This window comes from Oncorhynchus nerka, linkage group LG14 (assembly GCF_034236695.1).
Source record: "Oncorhynchus nerka isolate Pitt River linkage group LG14, Oner_Uvic_2.0, whole genome shotgun sequence".
In the NCBI taxonomy this organism is placed as follows: Eukaryota; Metazoa; Chordata; class Actinopteri; order Salmoniformes; family Salmonidae; genus Oncorhynchus; species Oncorhynchus nerka.
In genome coordinates, this window is record NC_088409.1 from 27,873,055 (window position 1) to 27,895,601 (window position 22,547).

Consider the following 22,547-nt stretch of genomic DNA (forward strand, 5'->3'; position numbering starts at 1 on the left):
CTGCTGCCTTGCGCTCTGGCCTTGTGACTTAGGAAGGAAGTGATTGGATACATTCCCTGTCAGTCATCAAGCTGTCTTTAGGGCATTTTCACAAAAAACGTACTGTATATTTGCGGTTGTGGGAGTTTACTGCCGCCATGTCGGTGTTGTTTTTCATTTGTTTTTGTATCTACTTTAGACCTGTTTTACTTTTTTTTAAACCGCGCTCATCTGATCCTATTTGTTTAAACTTTAAATAATGGAAACTTTGAATAATGGATAATTGTTATGCTATATTAATATCACCATAATGAGAATATGTACAGTGTTTGCTAACCCTGCAATCTGAAACAACAATAAAATGACTTCTGTAACTTCAATTGCCACAGGCTGACACTCACCTCTACTCCAACGTCTTAGCTGTCTGAATGAAGACTAGAGTGGCTAAAGGTGCTTGCCCACCAGGCAGTGAGAAGAATCCACTCTCCATTCTTCTGGTGATAACATCATGTGAACCTGCTATATTTTTTGATTTTCAAATCTCTTTTTATGCCAAGATGGTCAACTTGGTCTGCTATTTTCTCTACCTTTGTGTGTGTATGTATGTCTCACTGTGTCATTCTGAGGGGTCAGATCTTCAAACTGCATTGCTGACTTTTCCTAAATGTTGCTTGAGATGTATTTATGCTGTTGTTGAGCCCCTGGGTATCTCTACATCAGTGGTTCCCAACCAAGGGTACTATTCCGTTGATGATTCAGTAACCAAAAAAGGTTGGGAAGCAATGCTCTACATTTTCAACTCCTTAATGCCTAGTTAAATAAAATATTTAAATGCAAATTGCATTTTAGACCAGTCATCATTTCTTCACTCACCATTCATTGGGGAGCAATTACAAATTGTCAAGACAAGCACAATAAGAAGCACTATGAATAGCTGTCTTTGGTGTGTATTTTCTATTAGAAGACGAAATATATTATCTTTATTTGTATACTTCTACCGGTTGTAACCACTAAGCTCCACAAGTGCACTTTGGGGTGTAATCATTAGTCCAAACAGTTGCAAACTGTTGCATGTTGCAACGAAGCGAGAGTTTCTATTGGCCAAATTCAGGTAGGCTCCGCCCTGTGTCGTTCCGTTGTTTTCGTTAAAGAAACGTTTTGCAACAGAATTGGCGTAATGGATACACCCCAGTTGGATCTACCCTCAACACTTCGTTACCCATGAAGCAGTGCTATCAGCCAGCGCGTTGCTGTGCGTCAAGTCCAACCACTGTGCCAAGCGAAGAAGAACGGGGGAGACTTACAAGCTAGCTAACACGATATGCTACCAATGCAGTTCAATTTGTAACGACTAGAAAGAATAGGTCAACTCTGTGCCTGCTTGGCTTTAAATCGCAACAAACTTTTCCCCTGCCCCGGCTTTAGCGCACATAGATATGAGCGGCAGCGGGCGGCCCAGGACCAGCTCGTTTGCTGAGCCTCCAGGGGCTCCCGGAGCCGTTTCAGCCGCCGCCGGATCGTCTGTTACCGGAGGGATTTCTGCAGGAAAATCTGGGGCTTCACAGGCCACAGGGAGCAGCTCGACTGGCTTCGGAAATTTGAAACTAGCCCGTGAGTATAGCTAATTGAACAAAACAACGATGGGATCGGGATATCTATATGTGTGTGTGTACTGGTAATTTAAACGAAGTATCTAACTAAACAATTTGATAAAACTGTCGATGTTATCATTCCTAGAAACAAACCTAGCTAGCTGGCTAGGCTATGTATGTTTTTGTAGAAGGGATAGTGGGATCAAGCCGGGCTTTGATTGTGGCAAATCTAGCTAACGTTAATTAGCATAGCATTTGAGGCGAAACGTCTATACGATGTTAGAAACGGGGAGAAATTGGTGAAAATAGAATGGAACCAGATTTCGGTGATATTTTTCGTTGGAAGCCAGATTGGAAACCGGGCATCAACGGTAACGTTACCTACCTAGGTGAAATCAAACGAGGTTGACCGTCGTCCTCATTTGGCTAGTTAGCCTGTAATCTTAGTTATTAGCATTGCAAGTTATGTAGCTGGTTGCTTAGTTAGCTAGCTAACGTTATACAGGTAACCTAGCTAACAGCTATATATGCTATTTAGGGAGACGAAGTTAGCATTAATTCAGTTCACATAACGTAAAATATTGGGAATTTATACGACATGGCTTAACGTGACCCTGACCAATTAGCTTTAAATCTAGCTAAATTGTTCAAGAACAATTTACGTGCTGGTTTGGTTAGCTTTCTAAGACAGGAATAGAATTAGCCAGCTGTGTCAAAGGTCTGTCAATGTCATTTTTATAACGTTACAAGTCCAGTTTTGTTTTGCAGTTCTTTGGTCAACCGTTTTAGATTGAGCAATAATGTGGGTGGTAAGGAACCGTTACGTATCTATCATAACAACGTATTTCCAAATACAATATGTGTTGGTCTCATCTCGTTATTGTTCAAGATCTATGATTGATTTTCCTCATATTTGCATAATTTGACACGTCCATATATTGATAGATCAAATAATCTTCATAATTAGGCAAGTCTTATTGCTTTCCATTGAGATTTCCGCACGTTGAGGATTCTTCCAAAGGGTCTCATTCGCACCAATTTTTACAGCCAGTACAATGACAGGAATTGACTGTATGCCGAATGGTAGTTTGGATATGCAGTGTTGGCAGAATATCTACAGGGAGGGAGAGAGGGAGGTGTTGACATGGTCGAAAACCAAATCTGGAACATTGCGCCACAATGTCCATGTCAAACAGACAGTAGCTAGTCTACTCTGCCATATGTCAGGAGGTGGTTGAAAGATTACCCATCAACTTGGTCTGCTCTTCTCTCTACCTTTGTGTATGTCTGTCTCACTGTGTAATTCTGAGGGGTCAGATCTTCAAACTGCATTGCTGACTTTTCCTAAATGTTGCTTGAGATGTATTTATGCGGTTGTTGATCCCCTGGATTTCTCTACATCAGTGGTTTCCAACCATTCAGTTGGTGATACAGTAACCGAAAAAGGTTGGGAAGCACTGCTCTACATTTTCAACTCCTTAATGCCTAGTTAAATAAAAAGTAAAATATTTAAATGCAAATTACATTTTAGACCAGTCATCATTTCCTAACTCCGTTCATTGGGGAGCATTACAATTGTTAAGATAAGCACAAGAAGAAGCACTATGAATCGCTCTCTTTGGTGTGCATTTTCTATTAGCAGTTGAAATATGATTGTTATTTGTATACTTTTACCGATTGTAACCACTAAGCTCCACAACTTTCTGAGGTGTCATCATTAGTCCAAACAGTTGCAAACTGTTGCATGTTGCAACGAAGCGAGAGGTTCTATTGGCCAAATTCAGATAGGTCCCGCCCTGTCATTCCGTTTCTTTCCGTTAAAGAAACGTGGCAACACAATGTCCATGTCAAACAGACCGTAGCTAGTCTACTCTGCCATATGTCAGGAGGTGGTTGAAAGTGTACCCATATTTTGGTAAGACTTTAGTTGGTCCCTATTAAACCTAACACTTTTATCAATTCAGATGTATTTGCCGCTGACATTTCTTCAGTTGAAAACCATAAACGGTTCATACCAGTTTCCAATCTGATCACTAAGGACCCGGCCTGGGTCAACCATGGCACTTCAGACTGCACTGTGAATGTGCTCAGCTCACCAATGGAACCATATGGGCTGATGTTGAAGTTTCAGTGTGAAGGGATTTGACTGGAGAGATTGAGGCAGGCAGTGAAATAAGGCAGGGTGGGGGTGGGGGGGTGAAGGCAGAGTGAATCATTGGAAAGATAAGCTGGAGGTGGGAGATGAAGACTGGAAACAGGTGAGCGACAGATAAATGACGAGCATATAGACGGTGCTGGTCAAATGTCTTCTCAGTCCAGCAGGGTATACATGAACACCTAGCCTAATCAGCAGGTCATCAGTGGCCCAGTCTCTGTTCAGGTGTTCTAACAGTAATCCTCTGTTTTGAATGGGGTCTGATTTTGGTCTCTCCTGACCACAGTACTGTATTCCTAGAAGGTTGTGCCCACTGATGAGCATTGTTTCTGGTCTGGAGGTGTCTGGACCTACCAGAAACCATAACAAAGGTGCTGCGCTACTGTTAGGTTTCTGGAAGTAACACTGACTTGTCTAAGTGAAGTGCAAAGCCAAGATCAAGGGTTCTAAATGTCTGACAAAAAGGTGTCAGACAAGACATAGGCAATAATTGCCAACAGGATTGTCTTAGTATCCTGGGGCTGCATTTAGCGTTATTGACATTTCCCAGCTTCCTACTGCTCTATTGGTCTCAGCTCCTATCCTGGGGACCCACATGACTGCACATATTTGTTTCAGCACTAACACACCTACACCTGATTCAACTAATAAAGGGCTTGATGGTCAGTGAATTAGTTGCATCAGGTGTGTCTATATTAGTACTGGGCCCGGTTTCCCAAAAGCATCTTAAGGCTAAGTTCACTGTTAGAACCATAGGATCTGCTTCGAAGATCAACTTAGGCTTAAAATGCTTTTGGGAAATTGGCCCAGGACTGGAACAAAACTACAGTTGTGGACCACCAGGGCTGGAGTTGAGGAACACCGTAATAAAGAGTAAGTGGCAGTGCCACTAATCTGGTTAATATTCTCGACCTCTCTCTGTCAACTTTGTAGGATACTGCAGCTCTGGCATGAATAAATGTTTGGTTGTAAAGCATGGCTGTGTAATCGCTAATCCTTTTAGTGACTGTGTTCACTTGCTTTATATTTAGAAATAAGCGATGAGTTACTTGAGACTAAAGTCTGAGTGTTCTGGAAATCACTTCTCTCCCTCTTACTCTTTCATTCAATCCTACTCATCAGACCTGTGTTAACTTCCTCTTTAGGAACCAAAGCACTTCCCTGACAGCTGGTCTGTCTGACTGCTCATCTTTGCATTCATCATTAAAGTGACTACCATGCCACTGCTGTTTCATATTTAAAACTCTCCCCTCTTGACTCCACTCCTTAAGAAGAGGTCTACACAGACGCAAACGCTGTGAGCCACATGATTACAGATCAGATGACGTTCTCTGGTCGTATGAGACGTCAGAAGGAAGAATAGTTTAGTGAGTCATGTAAGGATCTGGTTTGGATTAATCAATGAATGTAATTTGACTTTAAATTTAAGTTGACTTTAAATCCATCAATCAACTGCGCCCCACCTAATGCTTTTAGCGGTGCTGAACAAAACCTCCTGCCATTCACCCTCCCTTCCAGTCTGATTCCTGAGACTGACAAAGTCCGGCTTTACACCCTCTAAAAAAATACAATAAAAAAATCTGGCTTTACAATTAGAGGATCCAAATTAAATAAATGTCCATATTCAGCAGGGGAAGATCCAAATGTGTCTTCTCAACAAAATCTTAAGCTAGTCACCCACTTATACAGCTTTGTTCTAGAGGCCTTGTCAGACTTTAGAGTAGAACTGGGAGATACAGATTTATTAGAGAAAGCATGGTCATGTTGAGGCAGGCGAATGGAGGGTGAATGGAGGAACCGGCGCACACACTCACTGGGTGTGCTACTGTACTGTCCATTCAATGTTATCACAGGCTCTGACAAGCTAGTTGGCTCCAGGCCCTACCTCTACTGTAGTGTTCCTCCTCCCTTCACAGTCTGTGCTACTGGTGTGTCAGTCAGTTCACCCTCAACTGTTCACACACACCACGCTGAACTGCACGTCTGACCCGAAGTAGAACTGTCACTCACGGTATGAACTCAGAGGATCAGTAGGGCTGTGATGATACCAGTATTGTGATATTTTTTTCCATGTCATCAATGAAAACATGAAGCAGACACTATTTGGTCTTTAGAAAATTTGCCATATGTAAAATATTGTGCCCTATGGCTTGGAAAATGGATGACAACATGTTAGTTTCCAACATTAGGTATTTTTTCCTAAAGAAGTTAAACCGCGTTGTGTTTTGTTTCCTTGCCAAAATACTGAGTATCGCAATACTAGTATTGTCCCGGCCCTAACAGACAATGGCCCTGTTAAACACTTTAAAAATGCACCCTCCATTGCATGAAGACAGTAATTATAGATCTGACATTATGACATTCTGTTAAAGCGATGTTGGAGAGCCCTCACTTTCACCCAACCCACCGTGTTAAATTGCCCATTACCTCAAGAAACGGAGGAAAGCAATAATGCATTTCTCAGTATTGTCAGGGTCCTAGTATTTAAACCATACTGGCCAGTGTAGTGAGGGGGTGAAGTGGTTAGCGGAGTTCAGAGCTGTGACAGCCAGGCGTGCAGCCTCTCCCTGGGGAGCCGGGGAAGGTGAGGCAGGGTGGAGGTGGTTCACTGTAGCTACTACAGCTCATTACCAGCTAGTATTATGTGTCTGTGGGGAGAGGCTTCCGAGGTTACGGACATTTAAAGAGAGAGGGGGAGTGATGAACATTTGTTTAGTGTTTCCCCTCAGGGGATTGGGGGAAAGGATGAGGTGACCGTCACTACGTTTCCTGCCTCTAAACCAGAGTCATGGTCCTCTCAGTGTCTGTGTGTGTGTCACTGCATCTGGATAACATCTAAAATACTTGGGGACCTTTAAGCCCCCTTCCCAAATGGTTATGTACCTTAATATGTTTTGACCTCTGTACCTCTCCCCCAGGAGACAGTGGCAAGGTGACGACTGTGGTGGCCACACCAGGCCAGGGTCCAGACCGCCCACAGGAGGTGTCCTACACAGACATCAAGGTGATCGGGAATGGTTCCTTCGGCGTGGTGTACCAGGCCCGCCTCATTGACAGCCAGGAGATGGTGGCCATCAAGAAGGTTCTGCAGGATAAGAGGTTTAAGGTACAGAGTCTACAGACACACAGCACAACCCACTTCCACTGGCAGTCTACGCCAGTGTTGTAGTACTCGAGTCCTGATTTTAAACAAATAAATGTGTACTTGTGACTTGACCATTAATGACTGGGACTCACCTTCCCGTGTATTTGGACTGGATAGGCTACTATGATAAGCAGAACATTAGCAGCACTGTGTGTGCAGAGTATTGAGGGTTCTGTTCTCTAGCTAGCAGTGGGAATGACGCGCCACACTGGCACACGTGGCCTCCGTCGGCCGGTGCACTGTGGCGAAAGCAAACGCTGAGTGTGGGCAGATAGGAAGGCAGGCTCGCTCACTCACTGCCTCTGATCATGGTGCCTTCAGAAAGTATTCACACCCCTTGACTTTTTCCACATTTTGTTGTTACAGCCTGAATTGAATTTGTGTCACTAGCCTACACACTAGCCTACACACAATACCCCATAATATCAGTAGGTCTTGGCCATAGTGTAGTTTGGAGTGTGATTGTTTGAGGTTGTGGACAGGTGTCTTCTATACTGATAACAAGTTCAAACAGGTGCCATTAATACAGGTAACGAGTGGAGGACAGAGGAGCCTCTTAAAGAAGTTACAGGTCTGTGAGAGCCAGAAATCTTGCTTGTTTGTAGGTGACCAAATACTTATTTTCCACCATAATTTGCAAATGAATTCATTAAAAATCCTACAATGTGATTTTCTGGATTTTTTTTCTCATTTTGTCTGTCATAGTTGAAGTGTACCTATGATGAAAATTACAGGCGCCTCATATTTTTAAGTGGGAGAACTTGCACAATTGGTGGCTGACTAAATACTTTTTTGCCCCACTGTATCTGTAAGGTCCCTCCGTCGAGCAGTGAGTATCAAACACAGATTCATCCACAAAATAACAGGGAGGCTTTCCAATGCCTCGGAAAGAAGGGCACCTATTGGTAGATGGGTAAAAAATATATGAAGCGGACATTGAATATCCCTTTGAGCATTGAAGTTATTACACTTTAGATGGTGTATCAATACACTTTTTTTATGTATGCTTGTTTTTTTTTTTAACTGTTGAATTAATAAACTAAGCTAATGCTAAAACCCAGTCACTACAAATTATACAGGCGTCCTTCCTGACTCAGTTGCCGTAGAGGAAGGAAACCACTCAGGGATTTCACCATGAGGGCAATGGTGACTTTATAACAGTTGCGGAGCTGGTTGTGATAGGATAAAACTGAGGATGGATCAACAACATTGTAGTTACTCCACAATATTAACCTAATTGAGAGTGAGAAGAAAGAAGCCTGTACGGAAGGAAAATATACAAGGCACTAAAGTGATACTGCAAAAAATGTGATGAAGCAATTAGTGTTTTGTCCTGTATACAGTACAACACATTACTGAAAAAAAAGAGACTGAATGGAGCGAAACACGGGAAAAATCAGAAACTTGCTTCAGATTGCTTTCCACCAGGCACTGGGAGATAAATTCACCTTTTAGCAGGACAATAACCTAAAACACAAGGCCAAATCTACACTGGAGTTGCTTACCAAGAAGACAGCAAATCTTCCTGAGTGACCGGGTTACTGTTTTGACTTAAATCTATGACAAGACCTGAAAATGGTTGTCTAACAATGATCAACAACCAATTTGACAGAGCTTGAATATTTTTTTTAAAGAATACGGGCCAAACATTGCACAATCCAGGTGTGGAAAGCTCTTAGTGACTTACCCAGAAAGACTCTCAGCTGGAATCGTTGCCAAAGTGCTTATACAAAGTATTGACTCGGGTGTGGTTACTTATGTATATTAAATATTTCTGTATTTCATTGTCAATAAATGTGCCAAAAATATTTTTATACATGTTTTAATTTTGTCATTATAGGATATTGTGTGTAGATGGGTGAGAAAAAGAATAGTTAATCCATTTTGAATTCGGGCTGTAACACAACAATAAATCAAGGGGTTTGTATGTAGGCTGCACATTGGAAGTGACTCACTTCCTTGTAACCATCAGTCACCAGCCTACTATTTAGCTTTGCCTGGTTAAGAAACAAACTGCTTTATGAAATTGAAAACAATAGTATTGAGTTTAAAAGGAAAACAAGTCTAGCTATTAGCTCTCTCCCCTTGAGTATTAAAAAGTAGGCTGTCTTTGAATTTGTCGTCTCGCTCTACCCTCCCACTTTCCCTAGTCTTCCTCTGGGTTTCACTCTGGAATAAAAAAAAAATTGCTGGGCAATTTACCAAAAGCCGAGACAAGACCTGAAAATGTTACAATTATTGGAAATAATAATCTTTTGGGAGCAATATCCAATTCTGTCCAGAGACCATTCATCCCTTCAAAACAGCATTGAACATTCTATTAAAATAAAATGTTTGATCCTGTGTATGAAGGACTTGTTTGTTTCGTGGGCTATTGCATATCGTAGGCAATTATGACCTTTCTGCAACTGGAGGAAAATCTTTGCGTTACTTCAATGCTCACATAAAAATCTTCCCACCAGACCGCCACTAGTTGTTGCTGGGCAGATTTCTTCTACCAAATCCGAGCCAAATCAAGAGGAGCCACTCTAGCAACATACGAGCACCGAGCTAGCAAGCCGGCAATACAAGCGAGCAAAAAACATTAGTAACCAAAATACCAAATGTCTAAAGAACCCCCGACTGAACTTTTGCTTTCATTTTTTTCTATATTCACAAACCAATATCATTGTTATTTTTTGTTAAATTCCAACCCAGTGATTCAGACTTGAGCACTTGGATCAGGACTCGAGCACGGACTTCACCATTGGTGACTCGAACTCAACTTAGCCTTAGACTTGTGACTCAAGCACATGACTCGGTTTAGTGACTCAACTGAAACACTGGTCTACACACACACACACAGTGCAACTCACTGGCAGTCTACAGAAACACACCATTGCCCCTCACTCACACACTATCAGATGTATTTCTGTATGTTCTCTCCCCATAACTCAATGTTACTACTGTTCAATTGATGAATTCTTAAGACCTAAATTACACCCCCTTGCTATTTCTATACTCCAGAACCGAGAACTACAGATCATGAGGAAATTGGACCACTGCAACATAGTCAGGCTACGTTACTTTTTCTACTCCAGTGGGGAGAAGGTATGTACAAGTCACGCTACCAGGTATTGGGAACAACATGACATTTTCACATTTAAGAAAAATCCAGACTTGTCAGAAAATGTATTCAAGAACATTGCTCTTCTCCTATTGTTTTCCCCTTACAGAAAGATGAGGTGTATCTGAACCTAGTGCTGGACTTTGTCCCAGAGACAGTGTACAGGGTGGCCCGGCACTTCAACAAGGCCAAGACCACCATCCCCATTATATACGTCAAGGTAATGCACTCACTACTACTTCTCTTCCCATGTTTCTCTTATTACTTTCCATCCCTTTTATCCTCGTTCTCTCTGTCATTTTTCTTTTTCGCTCTCGCATTTTCTCACTCAGTCTCTTCATCTCTCTGTTGCCCTCTCACCCCTCCATTGTTCCTCTTTAAGCTCCATGCTGCTAGAGGCAGAGTTCTCTATTTAAATGAAATGGTACTAGGCTTGGGCGGTATACCGGGGTATTTGGAAATTAAGTTTTTCAATAAATGTTCATATTTGTAGATATTTTTTTTAAGTAAATACCTGCAGTCAACTTGTGCAATACATTAGGAGATGAAGCGGATTGCGTTCTTAATTTCACCTGTCACGGTATTTTACGTTATGAAGCTTACCGTAGTTCCCCAGAAAGCCAGTCGCGTGTTTGTTTTTGTAAATGGCACAACGGGAGAAAGCGGGAGCAAGTGAGTCCAGCTGTTAATTGATTAACTGTTTTTTTTTCCCTCAAGTGATTAGGGACATGCACCTATAGTTTCCTTCCCAGAAAATACATTAGTTCAGCAGAAATTTGCTTCATTTTCATGAGATGCCACAGAAGTGCAAAGCTATTTGGCTGGCATTGTAAATGAGCTTACAATGAAAAGGCAAGGTATTTCTTGCAAAACCAATGAATGGCTGTCATATTTCTAATGTTTACCATAGGAAATGTAGCCAGCTACATTGTTTCTAATGTTTTGCTTGAAGTTAATCTTGCGTTTTACCAGAGAGATCTAGGCTGGTTACACTGAGGAAAAGTAGCTCCACATCAGAGCGCTGTCTGCTGATAGAATGCCCTTAGTCCTTAGAGTTCTCATCCCAGTGGACAAGTGCAACTGAAGCACAACGTTGATCTGATGCCGAGCAGAAATGACATAGAATTAGTTTACAAAACTCGGCAAGATATTACTATTTTTCCTGAATGCAGAATTCTTCATGAACACGACACCTAAGCTTAACATTATACCATCCTCTCCAGGTAGAGCAGACAGGCCCGTTGCCCTAGCGACTGCACAACGTGTTCACATGCTGCTCCAGAGCCAGTACTGTTCTTCCTTCAGATAAGCATGCGTCAAATTGGTTTGTACAATGTATTTAGTTGACATTCGCTTGTAAATGTCCAAATTCACCAAAAATTATATTCGGTAGCGCCTACCTAATGTATAACTTTATGAGCCGGATTGCCGGTCTTTGCAATTACTTTATTTTCGTTTGCGCTCGTTAGCATATTTAGGTAGCAGCCTCCATGGAAATTTGCCATTACTTGTACTCATTTTGTTAGTGTTCTGGTAATAGATGCCCAACAGGCTTTCTTGTGTTTTGTGGCTCCCCCTTGTGTACTAAACAGGTAATACTGTAAATCCCGCCATGAGGGAAGGACAGAATGATGATGTAAAAGTATGGGTACCGCCCAACCCTAAATGGTACTGTATTTGAATATAGGACTCTTCCCCCAAGTATCTGATGAGAAGAAAACACATTGATGTTATGTTCTCTCTGTTCTGACTCTTCACTGACCTCCGGTAGTCTTTGTCTGTCACCTCTTTTCAAACTCCATTCTCTTATTTTCCTACATCAGATCCCCTCTTTTCCTACATCAGATTTTTTGGGGACAATACCTACTTCAGTGTTTTAGAATTGGACAAATTTGAGCGAGAGAGTATGATGGTTGTGTGTTTAAAAGGCACTTACTTTGTCTGTTAGCTTTGTGTGTGTGTGTGTGTGTGTGTGTGTGTGTGTGTGTGTGTGTGTGTGTGTGTGTGTGTGTGTGTGTGTGCTATGCCCCGTGGCAGCAGAGAGGACTATCTGTGTCTTATGGCCCATTTGCCTCAGCCCACCCTGCTGCTCTCTCCTGTGGTGTGGAGATGCATACTGATCATACACACACACTGCCCTCACTCGGCATCTCTACACTCCTCTCCACCTCTCCCTGTGCTCCTCTCATCCCTCCCTACTCTCTCTTTATCCACATCTCTTCCTTCCCTTACACTCCCTCTCTCCTTGTTCCCTTACTACTCTTCAGCCCCTTTCTCTCTCCAATTCAAAGGGGCTTTATTGGCATGGGGAAACATATTTACACTGCCAAAGCAAGTTAAATAAACAGTAAACAGAAGTGAGAAGACAAAAAGGTAACTGAGCTAAACGACTATCGCCCCGTAGCACTCACTTTGAGAGACTAGTCAAGGATCATATCACCTCCACCCTCCCTGACACACTAGACCCACTCCAATTTGCTTACCGCCCAAATAGGTCCACAGACGACGCAATTGCAATCACACTGCACACGGCCCTAACCCATCTGGACAAGAGGAATACCTATGTAAGAATGCTGTTCATCGACTACAGCATTTAATACCACAATACCTTCCAAACTCGTCATTAAGCTCGAGACCCTGGGTCTTGACCCCACCCTGTGCAACTGGGTCCTGGACTTTGACGGGACGCCCCCAGGTGGTGAGGGTAGGAAACATCTCCACCCCGCTGATCCTCAACACTGGGACCCCACAAGGGTGCATTCTCAACTCAATCATCATGTTTGCAGACAACACTACAGTGGTAGACTTGATTACCAACAATGACAAAATGGCCTACAGGGAGGAGGTGAAGGCCCTCGGAGTGTGGTGTCAGGAAAATAACCTCACTCAACGTCAACAAAACAAAGGAGATGATCGTGGACTTCAGGAAACAGCAGAGGGAGAACTCCCCCCTATCCACAGTGACGGGACAGTAGTGAAGAAGGTGGAAAGTTAAGTTCCTCAGTGTACATATCATAGACAAACTGAAATGGTCCACCCACACAGACAGCGTTGTGAAGAAGGCGCAACAGCGCCTCTTCAACCTCAGGAGGCTGAAGAAATTGGCTTGTCACCAACAACACTCAAACTTTTACAGATGCACAATCGAGAGCATCCTGTCAGGCTGTCTCACCGCCTGGTACGGCAGCTGCTCCGCCCATAACCGGAAGGCTCTCCAGAGGGTAGTGAGGTCTGCACAACGCATCACCGGGTGCAAACTACCTGCCCTCCAGGACACCTACACCACCCGATGTTACAGGAAGGCCAAAAAGATAATCAAGGACAACAAAACCACCCGAGCCACTGCCTGTTCACCCCGCTATCATCCAGAAGGCGAGGTCAGTACAGGTGCATCAAAGCAGGGACCGAGAGACTGAAAAACGGCTTCAATCAGACTGTTAAACAGCCATCACTAACATTGAGTGGCTGCTGCCAACATACCGACTCAAATCTCTAGCCACTTAATAATAAAAAATTGGATGTAATAAATGTATCACTAACTTTAAACAAAAAATGGTTTCTCTGCCCCCCCATGCTTTTTCTGTGGTGTGCAATTAAGCTCAGTTTCCCTCCAAATCTGCCCCTCTGCCACAGCCGGGCAACTGCGTCCCCATCAACACCCGTCTGTCTACCGTGTGCCCAATAACACAGTTAACGACCCAACAGAGAGACCCCAACACACGCACACTCAGACAGCCAGAAACCCTTACACACACAGTCACAACTTCTGCCATGCTAGCTCTATGCTTTGCAATGGGAGCATTGTACTGGCATGTCTAGAGCAGAGAACCCACAAGTTGTTGCAATGTGTTTGAGTAAGTTGCATACATCCAGAATGTTTGACTGTTCTGAGTGCAGTGAAGTTGGTAACCGACAGTAGACAGTCTGGACACTTGGCATGACTACTAGTAGTAATGGAGGGGATTATGATGGTCGGTGCTGTTACTGTCTGCTGTGCTGTTAACTGTGTGTGTGTGCTTATTTCTTATAGAATTATTTTTTAATCATACTTTCCACACCTGAAGTGTTTGTATATGTTAACATCATGTGTCCTGTGTTCTCCCTCCAGGTGTACATGTACCAGCTGTTCCGCAGTCTGGCCTATATCCATTCCCAGGGCGTGTGTCACAGAGACATCAAACCCCAGAACCTGCTGGTGGACCCCGAGACGGCCATCCTCAAACTCTGTGACTTCGGCAGGTTAGTCTGCCTGTCTGTCAGTGAGCATCTCTGGCCATCTCTGAATGTCTCTGCCTGTGTCTGTGTTTCTTAGGCTGCGTTTACACAGGCAGCCCAATTCTTCTGATCTTTTTTCCACTAATTGGTCATTTCAGATATTTGTCAGATCTGATTGGTCAAAATAACATTCAGTATTGGGCTGCATGTGTAAATACCACCTTACTGCTCAGTCTGTCTAAATCGATCTGTTTCAATGTCTATTTCTCTGAATGACCACCTCTCTTCCCCTCTTGTCTCCAGTGCTAAGCAGCTTGTTCGCGGGGAGCCCAACGTGTCCTATATCTGCTCGCGGTACTACCGTGCCCCCGAGCTCATCTTTGGCGCCACGGACTACACGTCCAACATTGACATCTGGTCAGCGGGCTGCGTGCTGGCCGAACTGCTGCTGGGACAGCCCATCTTCCCCGGGGACAGCGGAGTGGACCAACTGGTAGAGATCATCAAGGTAGAGAAGAGGGGACACCAAACTGTAGGGGTGGGAGATGGAAAGAAGAGTGTAGGTCTATGTTGGCGGCGGTAGGAGCGTAGGTCTATGTTGGCGGTAGGAGCGTAGGGTCTATTTTGGCGGTAGGAGTGTAGGTCTACAGTGGCTTGCAAAAGTATTCACCTTTGACATTTTTCCTATTTTGTTGCCTTACAACCTGGAATTCAAAAATGGACTTTTGGGGGTTTTGTATCATTTGATTTACACAACATGCATACCACTACCACTGAAACAAACCAGAAATAATACCCCCCAAAAAACAGAACTTGAGGGTGTATAACTATTCACCCCCCCCCCCCCCCCAAAGTCCATACTTTGTAGAGCCGTCTTTTGCAACAATTACAGCTGCAAGTCTCTTGGGCTATGTCTCTATAAGCTTGGCACATCTAGCCACTGGGATTTTTACTCATTCAAGGCAAAACTGCTCCAGCTTCTTCAAGTTGGATGGGTTCTGCTGGTGTACAGCAATCTTTAAGTCATACCATAGATTGTCAATTGGATTAAGGTCTGGGCTTTGACTAGGCCATTCCAAGACATTTTAAATGTTTCCCCTTAATCCCCTTAAACCACTCGAGTGTTGCTTAGCAGTATGCTTAGGGTCATTGTCCTGCTGGAAGGTGAACCTCCGTTCCAGTTTCAAATATCTGGAAGACTAGAACAGGTTTTCCTCAAGAATTTCCCTGTATTTAGCGCCATCCATCATTCCTTCAATTCTGATCAGTTTCCCAGTCCCAGCCGATGGAAAAAAATATGTTCTTGGGGTGAAGCGAGGTGTTTGGTTTGCCCCAGACATATCGTTTTCCTTGATGGCCAAAAAGCTCAATTTTAGCCTCATCTGACCAGAGTACCTTCTTCCATATGTTTGGGGAGTCTCCCACATGCCTTTTGGCGAAAACCAAATGGGCTTGCTTATTTTTTTCTTTTAGCAATGGCTTTTTTCTGGCCACTCTTCCGTAAAGACCTGCTCTCTGGAGTGTACGGCTTACACGGAACCCAAACAGGCTGCACGTGTGCGCCATCGTGCATAAATTAATTTTCCCCCTAAACCAAACGCGATCACGACACGCAGGTTAAAATATCAAAACAAACTCTGAACCAGTGACATTAATTTGGGGACAGGTTGAAAAGCATTAAACATGTATGGCAATTTAGCTAGTTAGCTTGCACTTACTAGAGAATTTGTCCTATTTAGCTAGCTTGCTGTTGCTAGCTAATTTGTCCTATTTAGCTAGCTTGCTGTTGCTAGCTAATTTGTCCTGGGATATAAACATTGCATTGTTATTTTACCTGAAATGCACAAGGTCTTCTACTCTGACAATTAATCCACACTTAAAACGGCCAACCGAATCGTTTCTCGTCATCTCTCCTCCTTCCAGGCTTTTTCATCTTTGAACTTATATGGTGATTGGCATCTACACTTTTACCACGAGAACCAGCAAAACATTTTCTTTCAATCACCCACGTGGGTATAACCAATGTGGAGATGGCACGTGGGTACCTGCTTCTATAAACCAATGAGGAGAGGGGAGAGGCAGCACTTGCAGTGCGATCTGCGTCAGAAATAGGAGTTCTATTTTAGCCCTTGGCATCGCAGACGCTCGTTGGCGCACGTGAGCAGTGTGGGTGCAATAATTGAATAACATTGATCTCTAAATGTATTTTTCGACGCTCGCACACGTGTGACGTGTCCGGTCTGGTCAGCATGTTTGTGGTCCTATGGACAGATACTCCAATCTCCGCTGTGGAACTTTGCAGCTCCTTCAGGGTTATCTTTGGTCTCTTTGTTGCCTCTGATTAATGCCCTCCTTGCCTGGTCTGTGAGTTTTGGTGGGTGGCCCGCTCTTGGCAGGCTTGTTGTGGGGCCATATTCTTTAAATAATGGATTTAATGGTGCTCTGTGTTTGGAGAGCTCCTTGGTATTCATGGTGTCCCTTGCTTAGTGGTGTTGCAGACTCTGGGGCCTTTCAGAACAGGTGTATATATACTGAGATCATGTGACAGATCATGTGACAGAGCTTACTTAGGGGCTTCATAGCAAAGGGGGTGAATACATATGCACCAACCACTTTTCAGTTTTAAATATATATATATTTTTTGAAACAAGTTATTATTTTTCACTTCACCAATTTTGACTTTTGTGTATGTCATTACATGAAATCCAAAATACCTGGCGGCGGTAGGAGCGTAGGTCTATGTTGGTGGTAGAAGTGATCATTCTTGGAGAAACTTCATGCATCTTTCACTCTTCCAGGTTTTGGGGACTCCGACGAGAGAGCAGATCCGAGAGATGAACCCCAACTACACAGAGTTCAAATTCCCCCAGATCAAAGCACACCCCTGGACAAAGGTACTCTCTGCCCTCAGTTCTATTTAAATAGCCTTAACACCATTGTCTTCCAATGGGATCCATATTAGAGAACATTTTGAAATGGAACAGATAAGACAGCCCAAATGAGCCAAACAAGATGCCCTTTTTTTCTTTCTCCCTGTCAGGTGTTTAAGCCGCGTACCCCCCCAGAGGCCATCTCCCTGTGTTCCCGTCTGTTAGAGTACACCCCTGTGACCAGGCTGTCCCCCCTGGAGGCCTGCGCCCACGTCTTCTTCGAAGAGCTGCGCCAGCCCACTGCCCGACTGCCCAGCGGACGAGAACTTCCCCTCCTCTTCAACTTCAGCCCCGTCGGTGAGTCCACTGCCCTCCCCTCCTCGATTGGCCCTCCCTCAGTCAGTAGCCATTTCCTCCTCTGTTTGGCCCTCCCTCAGTCAGTAGCCATTTCCTCCTCTGTTTGGCCCTCCCTCGGTCAGTAGCCATGCCCTCCTCTGTTTGGCCCTCCCTCGGTCAGTAGCCATGCCCTCCTCTGTTTGGCCCTCCCTCGGTCAGTAGCCATGCCCTCTCTCCTCTGTTTTGCCCTCCCTCGGTCAGTAGCCATGCCCTCTCCCCTCCGTTTGGCCCTCCCTCGGTCAGTAGCCATGCCCTCTCCCCTCCGTTTGGCCCTCCCTCGGTCAGTAGCCATGCCCTCTCCCCTCCGTTTGGCCCTCCCTCGGTCAGTAGCCATGCCCTCTCCCCTCCGTTTGGCCCTCCCTCGGTCAGTAGCCATGCCCTCTCCCCTCCGTTTGGCCCTCCCTCGGTCAGTAGCCATGCCCTCTCCCCTCTGTTTGGCCCTCCCTCGGTCAGTAGCCATGCCCTCTCCCCTCTGTTTGGCCCTCCCTCGGTCAGTAGCCATGCCCTCTCCCCTCTGTTTGGCCCTCCCTCGGTCAGTAGCCATGCCCTCTCCCCTCTCTTTGGCCCTCCCTCGGTCAGTAGCCATGCCCTCTCCCCTCTCTTTGGCCCTCCCTCGGTCAGTAGCCAGTTTTCCAGAGTAAGTCTGAAGCGTGTATGTTGAGTATCCTGTGTGTGTAGTATGATCTCTCTTTCTTTCTCTCTCTCGCAGAGCTGTCTATCCAGCCCCAGTTGAACTCCACACTCATTCCTCCTCACGCTCGTGCACAGACATCACCTGCCTCACACGGTATGTACAGCACAGCCTACCCGACACATGCTTATTACATGTTCAGTACATGCTTATTAGATGACTACATATTTACAGGACTAAGATAGGAGATATAGCTTCAAATCAACATTTAACAGCCTTTTTAAATGAATATTGATGTGTTTTGGATGTTAAACCCAACATACCTAAAACATTGACCTGATGATGAACTGAAGTGTTTAGTGTGGTGTGTATCTGATGTCCTGTCTCTCTCTCCACCAGATGGCAGTGTGTCGGACAGTACCGCCCAGCCCAGCTCAGTACCTGGATCCATCAACAGCACCTGAACCCCCCGTCCCCCATTCACCCTGTCTTTCCCCTTTTCCTCTCAACCCCATCCCGCTCTTCCTACTCTTCCACCCCCTCTTAGATCCAAACTTCAAAAGACAACTATACACGCACACATACAACAACAATACTACAAAATCATCTATTATCCCATGAATATTCCCATTATGGGTCTAAAAATATATATGTTGGTGGCAGTAGTCCAGTGACTGTTGGGTTGTAGAAGATAGGTGAATCTGACAAAAACTATTCTGTATTATAATCTCTGCTAATCAAATTTTATCCCTTTTAAGAAAACATATTTATTTGAAAGTTCATTTTGTTTTAGTGATGTATGCCAGTGAATGGGATGCATTGAAACTGAAGCCTGTTTCAGTTCAGACAGTTTAGGACAATCTTCCATTGAGGTTAAAAACCAAACGGTCACGTGGTCAGAGGACAGATCAGTCCCTGCAGCCAAAGGGAAAACTCTGGGGAATGTAGGTGTTCATCTACCGAGACATTACTCCTAAACCGAGTCCAAAGTGTTAATTAGTTCTGAAAATTGAAGAACTGTGTTTTTATTTGTTTTATTAAATTGGATACCAAACGGCAGCAAATGGAACTGGCATTTTAAATTCGATGGGGCGATTTTTTTTTTTTAAACGTTTTTTAATTTTTTTTAATAGAAGCTTTTATCACACAGGTGATTCAAAAATAATCCAAAGGCGGAAACCGCTAGCTGTTTTATTAAACTGTTTCTAAGAAGAAACATCGAAGTGAAAGTCTTAATGTCTATTATTTGAATAAGAGGGACCTTTTTTTAAAGAATGGAATGTACATATTCAGTTTCTATAAGCTCTTGTCCCAGTCAGTTTAGCTGGAGACATGTGTAGGTGAGAAGTAACCTTTGCACATCTCTAAAGGGGAGTAGAGCGGAGCTGTAGGGGCCCACTGCATCTCTTGTGCAGTGGAGATATGCAACCTGTGTATAGGGAGGGGTAGGGCTCCAGTCACACCTGTACACCAATGGCCATATAGCCGTACTTGAACCAAAGCTCTGTCACATCAACTTTGAAAGTACTTGGCACTTTCACTCCTCCCTTTCTCTCATTTTTCCTCAATTCAGTCTAGATGCATAATTACACTGCATGTAGGGGAGGTCTTAAGTGTTAGTGCTTGTGTGTGAATGAGGTTTTTTGTGTGTCCATCTTCAATCTCCAAATCAACCCACTGTAGCACTCTTGTTTTTGTAAGTCTAGATTCTAACAGCATCAGTGATTTATCATCAGTTAAACCTTGTTTTCATCTGGCCCACCAACACAGACTTGCATGTTCACCATGCGTTAGAGCAACCACATCTGTTCTCCCTCCCCACTCATCACCGCACAACAACGATGGTTTGATCAAAAATACCTGCACCCAAAAAATATAAATGCCCCAACCACTTCTGGAGCCTTCTGTTCCTCTCCTCCTTCCTCTGCCTCTCCCACTCTCTCCTTCCCTCTTTCTCTCACTGTAAATATCAAGTACCTTTTTATTTCGTTTTTTTTGTTATTATATTGTTCTTGTAATTTCATTTTATTTTCTCTAGCAGAGGGGAGCTGGTGTAGCAGCGACCAGGCTCCTTCTCCTCAGTCTGTTTGTAAATACAACTTCATTTCAGTCCCTGGCTCGGGGGAAAAAACAGAACAAAATGTTTCTCTCGTTTTTATTCTCTCTCCCTCCATTTCTCTCTCGTTGCCTTTCCCCCATAAATATTATGATCACTTTATTTATTGTATTTTGGGTTTTTTATTTTGTTTCTCTGGGGAGGGTTTGTCGTCGGCCGAAGGGTATATTTTGTAAGAAGTCATCAATGCCCATGTCATGCAAAATATTCAAACTTCCAAGATTATTGGACTTTGATCCAAACTTGGGAGTGTTTTCCAATAAAGGTCCTGTATTTGCAAGTACACATCCTAGCCAGTAGGTGGAACTACATTTTATTTTCATTGATGTGAAGGGATTCTCACATGCCTGTGCGTCTATGGTAGTCTAGCTGATGTCCCAACAGTATAAATGACTGATCCTATGTGGGGTTATTGGTGATATTGCTGTATCTGGGTGGGTTTGAATGAGGGGTTGGGTGAGGAGGGTTGTGTAATTATGTCCCAAGGTGTGTCCCTTCTCCCGTGTCCCATGTGTTTTGTGTAATGGGTTTAACCTGTTACTTCTGTCTGTGATTACATGAATGAGTGATTGAATTTAATGAATGGATGAAAGAACTGACAAATCTTACAAAAGTGTGAGTTGGGAGACCGTGGATACATTTAAAAAAAATAAAAAATCTTAGCTCTTCATTTTAGGAAAACAATGTTCTTTTTGTGTTTTATTTTCCTGGTACACGTTTGTTTTAATTTGTTGTGATCCTGATCTTTATGGCCCTGCACAAGGGTCATACCACATCACTGGTGGGAACGGAATGGTTTTGAAGTGGATGCGAGAGAGGGGGGGACGGAGAGAGACTGTTTTTGTTTGTTGGTATAAATCAACTTATGAATAAAGTGATGAAACTGCCCTGGTCTCATGTTCTAAAGAATGGAAGTGTGATTTCACACCATCAATTTATGTAGTGTCAGGTGTGAATAGCACTAAAACAATCTGCATTTATTGACCAGTGTACTTGACTGTTTTGGCTGCTAGTTGCAGACAGACATCTCATTTATGATTAACTTAATGAGGAACATTAAAACTTGGGCGTGTTTATACTACACAGGCCTTAAGTTAAATGACACACCAATAAGTAGTAATGGCATTTGTTTAATGCAAATGAAGTCTGAATGGTAGTAATAAGGCAGCTGACGGCAGAGCAGGGGCCAGAATGCCATAAGGCACTTAGGTTTTATAGAATGTTTCCACAGCTGATTCATCTGTGAGGAGGCCAATGAGCCATCAATCAGGAGGAGGGGTGGAGCTGACTGATCCATCTCTCACTCTCTTCTCTTCCCCACTAGCAATGTCAGATGCAATCTGCCTGTCACTCATGACACCATGCTTTATGCCCCCTCTCCCATGGGGGGCCCATCAATGTGAGTAGCTTCCTTTTCAGCCCACTAATCTGAAAGGATACTACTGAGGAAAGCACTAGGGTCAAATAAGTCCACTAGAAAGAGCATTTTAATCAAATGGAAACAAATAGTCACTTCAACAAATGTCATGTAGAGTTAAACCCCATTGACAACAATTTGAACTGTAGTAGTATCTGACATTTACTACTCCGATCAAAGCAATATTGCATGAGAGACCGTAGTATATCATGAACGTTGGCACAGCTAGGATCATGGAGGAGAATCACTAATGAAAGGCCACTTAATTGGCTCGGAAGGATGAAATTAAAATAGTTATCGAAACCACACAAATGTCAGTGAAATGATACCTTGCTTCATGAAGTGTTATGCCTCTTTAGTTAATGAAATTACAGCTGGGAGAGCCAAAGGGAGGGTGGTGGCCAGGTGTCATTGGCTCATGAATTGGTGGGCATCATAGGCAGATTAATAGGCAAGCAGATCATAATATTCTTCATATTTTAATCTGCACATTTGATGGTGTTGTCATATGATGGATCCCCCTGTTTCTGCTTTTAAGAGCCCAGTTGATATCTGGTGAGACTTGATATGTCACAGATATAATACCCTTGAATTATTCCATAACTATTCTAGAGCTTGTAGATCAGTATACACTCCAAACCTGTCTTTCCTGTGGACCAGTCTCAGAGGGGTTCTAACTTTTCCATCCAACATGATTCAACCTCAACTGCCAAGGAGGGCAGGATTTAATGTTGTCGCCAGGTGTTTCTGAACCTTTTGGCTGCATCTGTTTTTTTCTATATTCAACAGAAAATGTGCTTTAGAGAAATCTAGTGAACTAGTGAACATTTTATCTAGTGAACATTTCACTTTAAATCTGCCCCTCTGGTCCAGGCGGCAGCACTACTGAATTAGCAGGAAGAAGCCTTGTCTGAGTAGCTCAGTG

General features: G+C 43.6%; 1 protein-coding gene across 1 annotated transcript; it reads left to right on the forward strand.

The window, feature by feature from the left end:
* Positions 1-130: 130 nt before the first annotated feature.
* On the forward strand, positions 131-21,092 carry LOC115116688 (glycogen synthase kinase-3 beta-like). The gene is made up of 10 exons (XM_029645176.2): positions 131-1,590; positions 6,645-6,832; positions 9,878-9,961; positions 10,087-10,197; positions 14,086-14,216; positions 14,496-14,700; positions 16,991-17,086; positions 17,233-17,419; positions 18,168-18,245; positions 18,489-21,092. The coding sequence occupies exons 1-10, from the start codon at positions 1,416-1,418 to the stop codon at positions 18,551-18,553; spliced, it is 1,320 nt and encodes a 439-aa protein (XP_029501036.1). The 5' UTR covers positions 131-1,415; the 3' UTR covers positions 18,554-21,092.
* Positions 21,093-22,547: the final 1,455 nt, after the last annotated feature.